Below are 14517 nucleotides of genomic sequence, written 5' to 3'. Positions count from 1 at the left end.
TGATCCTGACTCTCACACTCCTCCTCCTGCATCTGAAATTCATCACCCACTAACAGATGCTTAATACACCTATGCATGTGCGCTATTACCCCCATGCTTCACATCGCTTACGTCATTAGCAGCAGCTGGCACTGCTCCTGACGAAGGTAAGCACGCAACTGCGATAATACAAATAACCTTGAATAAAATCTGGAATGTGCATTTTAATTACATGTGAATGGTTTGATTATAAATCTAAAACTCTGGCGTAGGGGAAAATAAAGGAAAAAAGTGTCTTGTCCCAAACATTATGGAGGTCACTTGTCAAAAAGAATAACTAAATTTCATAACCCTGTATTTTTCTTTCATCCATTTGCCTGTCTAAGAATCTCTTAAATGCCCCTATTGTTCCACCCTCCACCACCACCCACTGGAAATGCATTCCATGTACCCACAACTCTGTGCAAAGAAAAACTTACTCCGGTATCTCCCCTAAACTTACCACTGTTCACTTTGTACAGATGTCCTCTAGTGCTTGCTACTCAGACCTGGGAAAAAGGTGCTGACTGTCTATCTTATTTGTGCTTCTCATAATCTTGTAGACCTCTTTTAAATGACCTCTCATTCTTCTTTGCTACAAAGAGAAAAGCCTTAGCTCTGCTAAACTTGTCTCATAAGACACATTTTCAACATCCAGGAAAATCTCATCTGGTCCCTCCCCAATAACTTCCACGTCTTTCTTGTAATGAGGTGGCCAGAACTGAACACAATATTCTAAGTGTGGTCTTAACAGAGATTTAGAGAGCTACAACATTACTTCACGACTCCTGGACTCAATCCCTCAATTAATGAAGCCCAACATACTATTGGCCTTCTTAAATGTCCCGTCAGCCTGCAGGTCAACCTTGAGAGATCTATGAATTTGGATCCAAAGGTCCAACATTCTTCCACACTGTTAATTGTCATACCATTAACTATGTACTCTGCCTTCAGGCTTGACAACTAAAATGCATCACCTCACACTTATCTAGATTGAACTCTATCTGCCACTTTTCCACCCAACTCTGCATCCTGTCTATATCCTTTTGTAACCAATGACAGCTTCAACACTGACCACAACACCTCCAACATTCATATCACCTGCAAACTTACCGACCCATCCCTCTACTTCTTTATCTAGATCATTTATAAAAATCACAAAGATTGAGGTCCCAGAACAGATCCTAGCAGAACTCCATTCATCACTGACCTCCGAGCAGATCACTGTCCATCCACTACAACTCTCCACTTTCTACTGGCAAGTCAATTCTGCATCCACACAGCCAAGGTTCCACGAGTCTCCCATGGGAATCCTTGTCAAATGCCTTACTAAAATCCATATACACCACATCTATTGCCCTACCTTCCTAAAAAACTCAATTAGGCTCCTAAGGCATGACACCCCCATCAAAAAACCATGCTGACTATCTCTGAGAAGACTGTTCTTCTTTATATGTTCATAAATCCTGTCCTTAAGCATCCTCTCCAATAGTTTGTACAGCACTGATGCAAGACTAACTAGTCTCTAAGATCCTGGAGATCTCCTCATTACTTTTAAACAAGAGGACCACATTTGCTCTTCTCCAGTCCTCCAGCACCAACCCCTGCACCCAAGGAGGATGCTAAGATAATCGCGAACACCTCTTCCCTTCCCATAACAATATGGGGTATATCTCATCTAGTCCTGAGGACTTATTAATCCTAATGTTTTTAAGAAGATCCAGCACTTTCCCATTCTTAATCTCAACATGGTCCAGCATAAAAGCTTGTTCTTTTCTTATTTCACCTTGACAAAGGTATTTTTCTCTGGTGAATACTGAAGAAAAGTATTCATTTAAGACCTCCCCAATCTCCTCTACCTCCAGGCAAATGTTGCCTCCTTTTCCTTAAGAACTCCTACCTCACTCTCGTCATCCTTCTGTTCTTCACACAAGCATAGAATGCCTTTGGATTTTACATTATCCTACTTGCCAAAGGCTTCTCATGCTCCCTTCTAGCTCTCCTGTCCTTTTTAAAGTTTCTTCCTCTAATGAGCCATTCCTGATTTTGCTTCCTAAATCATGTGTGTGCTTCCTCCTTCCTCTTAACTAGCTGCCTCACCTGTTTTGTCAACCACAGTTCCCTTTTCCTACTTTATTATGTTTGTACATGGGTAAACTCAATAGAACATAGGTATGGTAAAGGTTCCATTATTGTCACGTAATACTACATTTAGAATGTAACATACATGAAAGTCTTTAACTTTTGTCTACCATAAGGCAGACAGAGAGCCATCACTTTGTCCAGCGCCCCTTACATTGCCTCTTTGCAGTAATAAACCACTTTTAACAATGTATGAATAAAAGGATCACTTGGCACAACCATCTGTTGAAGTAAGCTGGGTATGGTCCACTACCCATGACTGATCACCCCAGAAATCAGATGAAGAAATAAGACCAAGTCCTGGGTGATGAATGTAGCACTGCTGATTCTATGCCCAGTATGCCAAAGCAACCTACAGAAGGACACAATGTTTGGACATGATTTTGGTTCCTATTAAAACAGGAGGTTGGTTCCTATCAAAATAGGAGGTTTGGAAATGTCTCTGGAGACACACAGGAGACTGAATCTGAAGCCACAAACAAGTTGCTGGAGGAACTCAGTGGGACAAGCAGCATCAATGGGAAGAATTGTTAATGTTTTAGGCCAGAATCCTTCATCAAGACTTCATTAAAATTATTCAGAAGAATGGTATGATTCACAATGTTTGAAGTTTACCTTGTCACTTATCCCCAGAAAATATGACACAGTTTCATGCTCATTCTTGCAGTAATGTTGTAATTGAAGCAATCAATGGTATTAGTAAATGGCATTTCACAGATGCATGCACAATTATAACAAAAACTGTGATGAAGCTATATCTCAAAGAAACTTACTCGTGCTAAGACTGTAAAGCCAGCATCTGTCAAATGTGAACATCTTGCTACCTCCAAGATCCTGAAAGAAATACAATAGCTCTCATAAATCATTTTTAAAGATGGGAGTTTAATTTTTTTAACCTATATAGTCATCTTTTATTCTTGACGTTAACAAAACTGCAGTAATGTTGAAACTGAAATAGAAGATGAGAGATCATAATTTTATTAGTTGGTCATTTAACTTTGCAAATCAAGAAACTTGTTTTTCGTCAAGGTCAATTTTGCTCATGATGTCAATGTGTTTCAAAACTCCAGTGATTATTAAAGGATATTTGAAGCAAATTTAAAATGGTTTTCATGCACCAAAATTACAGAGTTACTTTCACAAGGTATTATGTGGGTTTACCTCATCCTAAGATACAAATATACTGACCTTCTTACATTTCTTCTTTAGAATAAAATGTGAGGGGAACTGCAATAAGAGTGCTATTGAAGGCAAACTATTTATTTTGGTGGACATGATAGCAAGCAAAAGGAAATTAATATATTTTTACATTTTTAATAAGAAATGCAAAGAAAAGGGAACAAAACTGAAAATACAGTATCATATTGATCAAACAATATAAACTTGGTCCCCCCCTCCACTGCAAGAAGTGAAAAAAATTTAAAATTTAAAAGTATTACATGTAATGTGACAGATTATGTTATATTTTATTATGTATAGATATGTTTTTGGAAGATAGATTGTGGGGTTTGTTAGGTCACAAAAAGATACAAACACTTCAAAACAGATCTCATTTTAAAATGCAAGAATGCAGAAGGTGGTACCTACAAGTCTGCAAAGACAATAGATTCCTGCGCTGAAGATTTTCACAACGAGGTGCAAATGGAAAGGCCCATCTCAGGAAACTGATATGATCTCTCATGAATTGATTTTGGGAGTCAGCAAGCTGTTTTGGTGGAGTGTGCTGTTTTAAGGGAGTCATGTGGTTTTACAAGCAGAGAGACAAACAGGCTTTTCTCTAAGTGTGACACAGTGAGAGAAAAAGAGAGAGATAGAGAGTGAGAGTGCTTGTTTTGACACCCCATTTTGAAGACGGGGTTGTGAGTTCTGAGTTCAGCCTGTTCAAAGCCCTTGTAGTCCATACAAGTGGAGATGGCTGGCTGAATAATGTTTCGCCTGAGATAAGGGAAACAGAAAAGGTTATCATCTGGAAAACCATGATGGAGCAAGTTTCTTTGGCAAGACACTGAAGTGGCTGATTGGAAGGAATTAGTTTGTGTGTGTCCAACAAGCAACAAATCTCTCTGAAAATCGACAAGAACCTTCCTGAGCAGTAACCATTTATCTTTCAAGCACCAAAGCCTGGTGAAGATTCATAAATGTAAAATTCTGTGCAATTCTGTGCAGAATTGCATGATACCGGTGAATTTGGAGGAGTGAGAAGTGAGATTAGACTGTGAATCAAAGAACTTTTCTGAACTTATAAACACATTAATACTCGTGTGCTTAGAATTAGGAGGGGTTAAGTTAGATTAAGTTAATAGTAATAAGTTAAAGTCTGATCATGTTTAAAAGATAATTAAAAGTAACTTTTCTTTAAGTAACATTTGTCTTGGTGAATTTCTATTGCTGCTGGGTTTTGAGGTCCTCTGGGCCCATAACATTAAAAAAACCTAACCTATTCTAAAAATAAGAAAAAAACGAACAAACAAAAACAGCTGAGCAGCGTATCTTGAGGGTTACATATATTTTGTAGTTTTTGATTCCTCCCGTAAATCAAAAAACAAAGGTAAGACTACATCTCATCTGGAAGAGTAAATACATCTAATCACATTAGAAACATTTACATCATATGAAAATAATACATAAAAAGTATCTTCAAATTTCACTTATGATATCTAATTTTTTCTAAACTCAAACAAAACATGAAAAAAAAACACTGAAATACTGTTGGAGGTCTAAAGTCTTTCCATTTGAACAAGTTCGCTCTTCTTGCCAACAATCTAGAGAAGACCACAACCTGTTGAATAGGTACAGAAAAACCCTCCATGTCTGGGTCAATAACCCCAAAAAGAGCAGTTTTTGGATTGGGTCGTACCTCCACCTGGAGCATAGTTGAAAAAATATTAAAAATTTCTTTACAATAATTTTCTAAGGATGAACAAGACCAAAACATGTGTCAATGTAACAATTTCAGATTCACATTGGTCACAAATAGGGTTAATATTAGAAAAAATTCTAGCCAATTTATCTTTGGGCATGTGAACACAATGCACCACTTTGAATTGAATTAATGAATGTCTGGCACATACAAAAGATGTATTTACCAGTTTAAAAATCTTGTCCCATAGCTCCTCAGATAAGGATCTTGCAAGTTCCAACTCCCAAGTATTTTTAATCTTATCGTAAAGTAATGGATATAATTTGAATAATCTATCATAAATAATTCCAATTAATTCTTTGTGAGAAGGATTCAAATGAAAAATATTATCAACTAAATCTGGTGGATATACAAATGGAAAATCCAGTTATATATTTAAGAAATTTCAAATCTGCAAATATCTAAAAAACGAGTATTTAGTAAGTCGTATTTACTTGCAAGCTGTTCAAAAGACATTAAACAATCTTCCTTAAATAAATTTGCAAAAGTAACAATACCTTTAATTTTCCATATAGAGAAAGATTGATCAATTATTGATGGTAATTATGAGAGATAGCACTAGATAAGACAAAGTTTTTTAAATTTAAAAAATTCCTAAATTGGAACCAGATTACGTTTGAATATTGGATTAGATACAATACTATTGATCTCGGAAAAGCTAAATGGAAGAGAGGCACCCAATAAAGTGGTCACTGAATGCTGCTGTATAGATCTCAATCCTAAACCTGTCCATAATGGACGATTCAGTTTATCAGAATAAAAAATCCATAAAGTTAGATGGTGAATAGTTGCAGCCCAATAATAAAATCAGGTAAGGCTATACCTCCATCTTTACTTATTACTTATTCACTTATTCTAATGTTTTTGCTCTTCCAATTAAAGGAAGAAACTTTTGAGTCAATCTTATTAAAAAAGGTTTTGGGATGAAAACTGGAATCGCTAGAAATAAATATAAAAATGTAGATAATATTGTAGCATCTGCTAGGCAATGCTACAGAATAAAAAGACGTCCACGCGGTGCGAGGGTAAACTAGTAACTGACTTTATTATTTGAATTCCCCGCGCTGCACATAAGGGAACACCCACTTCCAGTGATGAGTACACCGGCTTCCGGAATGACGTAAGCGTGTTGTGGTGTCACTCTGGCTGGTGGTGCACCACCCGAAAGCAGGGAATTCTCCTGGGCAACACGTGGTGTCAACTGTGGGACTCTCCTCAGGAGTGAAGGGGAACCGACTGGGGTGGTGATTTGGCCTGTCTAATTTCGCGGTCACTTGGCCGCTACACCATTCCCCCAGAATCGCCACTGCCCGCTGAGGAGGTTACTGTACAGTCTCTGGGTGGTTGGCCTCTGCGCCTGACCTCGGGGTCCGGGGCTGGCAGGTCTGAGTCCAGGCGCACTGCCTTGAGGTGGTCGATTGTGCATTTGTTCTGTCGACCGCCAATGTCCAGTGTAAACACGACATCATCTCTCTGCCACACCTTGAATGGGCCCTTGTAGGAATGTTCCTTGTTGTCCTCTCTGCACAAAGATGTAGTCGGTGGACTGTTGTCTCCGGTGATGTGGCAGGGTGGAGAGCCGTGTCGGAAGAGTGGTGGAGGCGCCTGTTTACCTGTTTGTACCCTCAATTTCTGGAGGACGTCTAAGGCGATGGGTTGTGGGCTGGGGGGGTGGGTGTTGAAGTTAACGTTCCCAAGGATGGTAAGAGGGAAGCCATACATCATCTCGGTGGTCGAGGCTGATAGATCTTCCTTCGGTGCTGTACGGATGACCAAGACGACCCACAGGCCTTGTAGTCGAGCTTTCAGGGCTGCCTTAGGGTGGAGTTGGAAACATTTGACCAGACCATTTGCCTGAGGGTGGTAGGCCGTGGTGTGGTGTAACTGGCTGTCACAGAACCTAGTTAGGTTAGCCCAGAGCGAGGAAGTGAAGTGTGCCCCTCGGTCTGAGGTAATGTGGTTCGGGAATCCGAAACACACGACCCTGGTGGATAAAAAGGCTCTTGCACACGTCTGTGTTGCACGTGGGTCGGGGTATGATTTCCGACCAACAGGTACCATATACGCTGGCTCATGGGGAGCAGGCTGACAATGTCTATGTACACGTGCTCAAACTGGCACTGTGGCGGTTCGAAAGTCTGGAGTGGGGCTTTGGTGTGTCTGAGTACCTTGGCACTGCAAACAGGTTTTATCCCACAGGGTCACATCTTGGCGGAGAAAAGGTGAACCGTGGAGCTTATGGAAGGCTGCGATGGACCGCGGATCTGGTCAAAAACCCACCATCACCAAGTCGCGTATAGGATGGGTCTGGGGAAACTTGTGAATATGTCGCACAGTAGGGATGGGCCTCCTGGTGAGGGGCAGAAGTCATTGACCTTCAGGCTGGTGATGGCATGTGGTAGGCCTGGGTGTCTGCGTCTTCCGCCTGGTCCTTGGCCAGCTGGGCAACGTTGAGTCCCCGAGGTCGCAGCGATTGTGGGTCTGGATAACACGTTGGCCACCACGTTGGACTTGCCTGTGATGTGACGAATGTCCATGGTGTACTCTGAGATGTAAGAGAGGTGACGCTGCTGCCTCGCTGACCATGGGTCTGAGACCTTGCTGAGTACGTAGGTGAGTGGTTTGTGGTCTGTGTAGGCAGTGAAAACCCTTTCCTCTAACGTCTATCGGAAGTGCGATGGTCGAAACCACTATATTTGAGCTCTGGCATCCAGAGGTGCTGATGGTGGCAAGGCGACGCCAGTACTCATCGACCCATTGCTCCAGCACTGCGCCCACTGCTCCGTTTTAAGGGTCAGGGGGGAATTGAATCTGGATGTACCAGGACTGTGGCCCACGCCAGTGCCACTTTCGTGGTCTGGAACACTTCTGTGGTGTCCCATGTCCATTAGAGTGTCTTGTCACCGAGCTCAACGAGATTGAACAGGGGCTACATGAGGGTGGCCGGTCCCGGCAGGAAGCAATGATAGAAGTTTACCATCCCCAGGAACTCCTGCAGGCTTTTGGTCATGTTCAGCTTGGGAAAGTTCTGGATGGCCTCTACCTTGTCCAGCAGTGGCATGGCTCCATCTGGGGTGATGTGGTGTCCCAGGAAGTCAATTGTCTCTAGGCCGAACTGGCACTTGGCTGGATTCACTGAGAGTCCGAACTGCTGCAACCTGTTGAAAAGGTTGGTCAGGTATGCCCGGTGTGTATTGGCATCAAGGCTGGCGATGAGGATATCATTCAGGTAGACGAAGATGAAGTTGAAGTCCCTACCGACCATGTCCATCAGTCGCTGTAATGTCTGGGCTGCATTCTTCAGTCTGAACAGCATCCGCTGGAACTCTAAAAGGTCAAAGGATGTGATGATGGCCATTTTAGGGATATCACTGGGATGCACCAGGATGTGATGGGACCCTTTGATGAGGTCTACCTTGGATAAGACTCGGCAGCCTTGGAGTCTCATGGCGAAGTCCTGGACATGTGGGATAAGGTACCTGTCTGGGATTGTCATGTTGTTCAGCCATCTGTAGTTGTCGCAAGGGCACCAACTGCTGGAGCTCTTCTGTACCATGTGGAGTTTTGGAGGCCCAGGGCCTGTTGCAATGGCCATATGAAGGTCCTTTCAAGGTGGTACTGAATGATGGCTCCACGATTGTTATAGACATTGGCAGCAGGCAAGAAACTGTTTTGGTAGATTGGCTTAAGCAAGCACATGTGGACCTAGATCAGCTGGTACGAGTGGCATGCCCCTGGTGCAGGGGATGTCCACTAGCCAGCTCATTCTAGCTGTATAGGTGAGGCTGCGGTGTCACCTCCAAACTCCGGTTCGGGGTGGGGGGTATTATGTGGCGAACTGTGCCACTCCATTATCAAACCAGCGTCCGTAGTTGCAGGGATTAGGAGTTCCCGATAGCTGGAGGGTGCAAAGACTCTGGGAGATTACTTCAGAGGTTGGGAAATTGTGACAGCACGCCATCTGTAATTATTTAAACTCCAGCTAAGATTCCATTAAACAGTTCTGTTGGTTCAACTCACAGACAACTTCGGTTGTGCTTTATTCACTGTACCACTCACTACAGGACAATCATTTTTTTTGGGATAGTACCACAGGCCTCTCAATAGTCAGCAGGAGAAAAAGTAGCAGGTATACGAGAAAAGAATAGAGAAATATTATTACAAAAGGTTATTATTTGGGAATCACAATTTCCAAATACTAAAATGAGTATTGAGGATTGCCTCAGTGTAAAGGAGTAAATGGGGTGGAATTTTTACATTTACTCAGAACAACATCTTTCACCAACCACTTTGCTAATGGACAGTCTGCCACCTAACCTGAGGGAATAAAGCCAGGAAAGTAGTGAAATTTCAGTGCCCTAGCATTTTGAGAGATATCAAGAGTCCAAAGTTTCAAGGTAATTTTGGAAAGGGCTAACGGTGATTTGCAGATTACAATTCGGAATTGGAGCAAGGCAGATTTCAACATTTTTAGATAGGGAGTATACTGGAAGCAGCTACTTACAAGTAAAAACATCCAACAAGTGGAAGTCTTTTAAAAGTAAAATATTAAGAGCTCAGACTACAACTATGTTACCATAAATACAAAAGAATGGCAGGTCCAGGGAATCCTGAAAGTCAAAGGACATCAAGGATTTGAATAAGTAATAAAAAAAAATCTTTTGTAGGTACAGACATCCAAAATCAAAATATAGGCAACATATAAGGTGCTTAAGAAAGAAATCAAGAAGTGAAAAGAAAGGTAATTCATGTCTCATTAGATTAGATTTGATGAGTATATTAAGTGCAGGAGGATAAGCTAGCAAAAGATTTGGGGTTCCAGGAACAAAAGTCACATGTTTGGGAGCCATACGATACTGGCCAAGTCTCAAATCAATAACTTTCTTTGTACTCAATGGAGCTGGAGTTTTCAGGGAGGTATTTGATAACTTTCCTGAGCATATTATGACTAAAAGTAATTTTTTATTGTCTTATCAGATATCAAGATGGAGAAATCCCCAAAGCCCGATTTTTAGAAACATCTTAGGCCAAACTGGAAATCAATCACAGAGAGAGCTAGGTCACTTGACATAGCTTTTTAAACCTTCATTGGCCACCAGTAACACTGGACAACAATTTTTTTCCTCCAAAAGGTTTATTTCCTGAAAACATATTGCAGATTATGACAACTTCAAACTGAACACAAAGATCATTTCAGATTTGTTGTATCATGTAGGAAGTTGGAGAAACATTAAATTAACTTTTTATTGAATTTAGCATGTTTAATCGCATAATGATGCTGACACATTGCGTTAATTCAAATGACCTAAAAATGTTTTGCCGTTGGTTTTCATTTGTACTCAGCATCTGACACCTCTCATGACAGTGTCCAACAATAATTGACCAACATTGATGGATTCCAGTTGCCCTAAAGCTGCTTTTCCCATGGTCACAATGCTCTGGTGAAACCTCTCATCACTGATTGCACTAACATTAGCAAGGAAGAAGTTCCAGTATGAATGCAGAAAATTAATTTTCAATGACATGTTGCACTTCATAGTCTTCTATTCTTAAATTATGACAGGAAATCACAAAAATGGTTTCATCATCAGCAGCATAAACTGCATAAAATATACCAAAAGTGTTTTAAGAAGCAAAATCTTTATTGTTCAGTGATGTTGCCAGAAAAGTGAATGACAGCAAATCTGGTTAACTTATTCAAGGAGGGTGGGAGCAAGGATAAGCCAAATAATTACACATTCGTCAAACTTAATTGGAGGGAAAAGATCACTCCACCCTTAGAAAGGAAGAAGTTGATCACGCATAGTCAGCATGACATTGCTAGTGGAAGATTCTATCCAATTAATTTAACTGAGCTTTTCAAAAAACGCAACTTGAACAAAGTTAATAGATCAGACCAATCCAGTTATTGGAGTCTACATGTAGTCCCGCTGATTTTAAAAGGTCAGAGCCATGGGATACAAGTGAAAGTGAATCCAAAATTTGCTTGAAAATAGGATACAAGAAGGTGAGGCCTGTTTTTGTGACTGGAAGCCCATGACCATGGGTCTGAGATCCCCACTTTTTGCTGTATACATTTATAACTCAAATATAAATCTACATGATTAATAAGTTTGCAGATGGATAGGGAGGATAGTCCAGACCATAGAGGAATACTGATCAGCTAATAAATTTTCAAGTTAAAGTTATAGAGTTAAAGCATGCTATCAGACCTTACAGCCCAAGCCACCAAATTACACCCGTGTGACCAATTTATCTACTAACCTAAACATCTTTGGAATGTGAGAGGAAGTGGAGCATATGGAAGAAATCCACATGGTCACAGGGAGAATGGATAGACTCCTTACAGACTGTGCTGGATTTGAGCCAAGGTCTCTGGTGCTGTAGTGTTGCAATAACCGCTTTACGGCCCTACCATCCAAAATTGGATAAAGAAATGGCAGATAGAATTTGAGTGTGACATTATGCATTTTTTGACAGGGTAGGACATACAGAATGAATGGTAGGGCCCTAATCAATATAGAGGAATGTCGGCACCTAGCTTTGGAAGTCAGAAGATTCTTGAAAATGGCCGAACAGAAAGATGCAGTGGTAAGAAAGACATACACAAGCAAGCTTTCATTTGCCAGGCCCTAAAATGTAAGAGCAGTAAAATTATGATATACAGTTATAAATTATTGGTGATGCCAAGTGCAAATAATTTGTGCTGTTTTCATCACAACAGATTAGAAAGGGGAGGAGTCACGTGATGGAGTAGTGGCCGGTAGGAGAATAACAGCCCTCTCCAGAAAAGAAGGAAAAAAGTAAAGAAAAAACAAAGTCCCAGACACACAAACCACAACAAATAAAAAATAAAGGTGCAAGGAAATGGCACCAAAGAAAGAAAAGCCAAAAACAACGGGAAGAAAAGAAAAAGGAAAGATGCCGGAAGAGAAAGGTGAAGACCTTACCTGTACGAAGAAGCAGGGACCTGCCGTGGAAAGAGGAGCCCACTCCCTGAGGTTCACGGAGCCAAACAGAGGTGCGCGATTCGCACGACAAAGACAACACCGACGGGAGGGGGGGACCAGCTGTGGAGTGGAACAGCTGAGAAAGACCCGACAGCAGGGCTCCCAGCAGGAAGATAAAGAAAATAACTAGAACGGGAGGGATAAGAATGAAAAAAAGGAAATCAGAGACACAGTAGACAACCAGCCCAGAAGAAGAGGACCAACATCAAGACACCATAAAAATAAATATCCAGCAAACTGAGACAAACAGCCCAACAGGAAGGTCAGGGGAGACACAGATGCAGATACGGGGAAGAGAGGTAGAGGACACAGGCCCTAGAGCGGACACAGGGGAAGAAGAGGGAAAGCATCAAGCTCTGCACAGAGAAATGGAAGATGAAGGGAATGGACAGTACATGGATGAAAAAAATTTTCAAGAATATATGGAAGCATTAAAAGAATGGGTGACATGAGAATTTAGTGAAATAAAGAGAAGAATAAAAGATACAGAAGAAAAAGTGAGTAGATTAGAGCTGGTCATGATAGAAATAGGGAATAGAGTAGACAAGGTGGAAGAATGAGAAACAGCCGTAGAAATGGAAGTGGACGACTTAAAAAGAAAATTGGAAGAAACTGATAAAAAAGTTAAAGAAGCACAGGAGTTGTTAGCTCAAAAGATGGATATAATGGAAAACTATAATAGGAGAAACAATATAAAGATAGTGGGCCTTAAGGAAGATGAAGAAGGCAAAGATATGAAAGAATTTCATATGAAAGAATTCCCATGGTCCTGGGAATGCCAGAAATACGGAAGGAATGGAAATAGAAAGGGCACACAGAACATTAGCCCCAAAACCACAACCACAACAAAAACCAAGATCCATTCTAGTAAAATTTCTGAGATATACGACAAGAGAAAATATATTGGAGAAGGCAATGAATAAAATGAGAGAAGACAAAGAGCCACTGGAATACAAAGGTCAAAAAATTTTTTTCTACCTAGACATAAGTTTTGAGCTCCTGAAGAAGAGGAAGGAGTTTAACGCAACAAAATTGATCCTATGGAAGAAAGGTTATAAATTTATGTTAAGATATCCAACGGTGCTTAAAATAGTTATCCCGGGGCAGCAAAGCAGACTGTTCTCAGATCCAGAGAAAGCACGAGAATTTTCAGAACGCCTGCAAAACAGAAAGAGAGATGAAGAGATGTAACAAGAACAAGAATGACGACAAACTTCATATAAAGAAGAAAAATAATGTATAAGTAAGAACTAAGAAGGGGAAAAAAAGGGAAGAAAGCAAGTAAGGGGGAATTAAGAGGGTGAGCTTTGTTATATGTGAAGATAAAAGTCTTTTCTGGAGGGGGATGGGTGGGAGAGAACAACAGTCACTGCGAAATCAGTTGACGCTTGTGAGCGGGTTCGCAATCCAAATGGAGAGGGGAGTTGTGGTTGCCCGGCAAGGGACAACTCAGAAGGGGGGGGGGGGGGGGGGGGGACATTTGGGGTAAAGGGAATTTTAGATGTGGGAATAGTGGAAATATTTTATGTTTTAGAAGTCTTATCTTACAGTGCATTCAAAATAAAACAGAAATGGATAAGGGGGAAAGGTGGTGATGAGGAAGTGGAAATGAGAGGTAGACAAAGTATGAAATGGCCATGTTGAACTATATGACTATAAATATTAACAGAATACATAACCAAATCATAAGGAAGAGGCTGTTAAATTTACTGAAAAAAGAAAAAATTGATATAGCATTGGTGCAGGAAACACATCTCACTGAAGTGGAACACAAGAAATTAAGGAGAGACTGGGTAGGGCACGTAACGGCAGCATCATATAATTCAAAAGCCAGAGGAGTAACTATATTAATCAATAAAAATGTACCAATCAAAATAGAGGAGGAAATAATAGATCCAGTATGTAATGATAAAGTGTCAGATATATTCAGAATTTTGGAATTTGCTCAATGTATATGCACCTAATGAAGAGGATCAAAAATTTATGCAAGATATCTTTTTGAAGATTGCAGATACGCAGGGGAATATATTGATAGGAGGGGACTTTAACCTTAATTTGGACTCAAAGATGGACAAAACTGGACAAAAGACTAGCAGAAAGAAGAAAGTAACCAAATTTATGGTTAAATCGATGCAGGAAATGCAACTTTTGGATATATGGAGGAGACAACACCCAAAGGAGAAGGAATACTCGTATTATTCGGGTAGACATAAAATATACTCAAGGATAGACCTGTTCCTGTTGTCAGCCCACATCAAAGGGAGAGTTAGAAAAATGGAATATAAAGCTAGATTGTTATCGGATCACTCACCTGTTATTAGCAATAGAGCTGGAGAACATCCCACCGAGAACGTATAAATGGAGATTAAACTCCATGCTACTTAAAAGACAGGATTTTAGAGAATTCATTGAGTGACAAATTAAAAT

General features: G+C 40.7%; 1 protein-coding gene across 10 annotated transcripts in view; it reads right to left on the bottom strand.

Moving 5' to 3' along the window:
* The window catches only part of fbxl2 (F-box and leucine-rich repeat protein 2), a 322097-nt gene that overhangs the window by 101031 nt on the left and 206549 nt on the right, over window positions 1-14517 (bottom strand). For all 10 annotated transcript variants that reach the window (XR_011352110.1, XR_011352109.1, XR_011352111.1 and 7 more), the window contains one exon: window positions 2934-2994. Coding sequence is in view for 7 of the 10 variants with exons in the window: in XM_069920739.1 (XP_069776840.1) it covers window positions 2934-2994 (61 nt within the window). In the remaining 3 variants the exon portion in view is untranslated. The remainder of the gene's footprint in view (window positions 1-2933; window positions 2995-14517) is intronic.

The sequence above is a fragment of the Narcine bancroftii genome, chromosome 2, assembly GCF_036971445.1.
Source record: "Narcine bancroftii isolate sNarBan1 chromosome 2, sNarBan1.hap1, whole genome shotgun sequence".
Classification (NCBI taxonomy): Eukaryota; Metazoa; Chordata; class Chondrichthyes; order Torpediniformes; family Narcinidae; genus Narcine; species Narcine bancroftii.
Note: the sequence above shows the minus strand (reverse complement) of the source record. Positions and strands in the feature narration are given on the sequence as shown.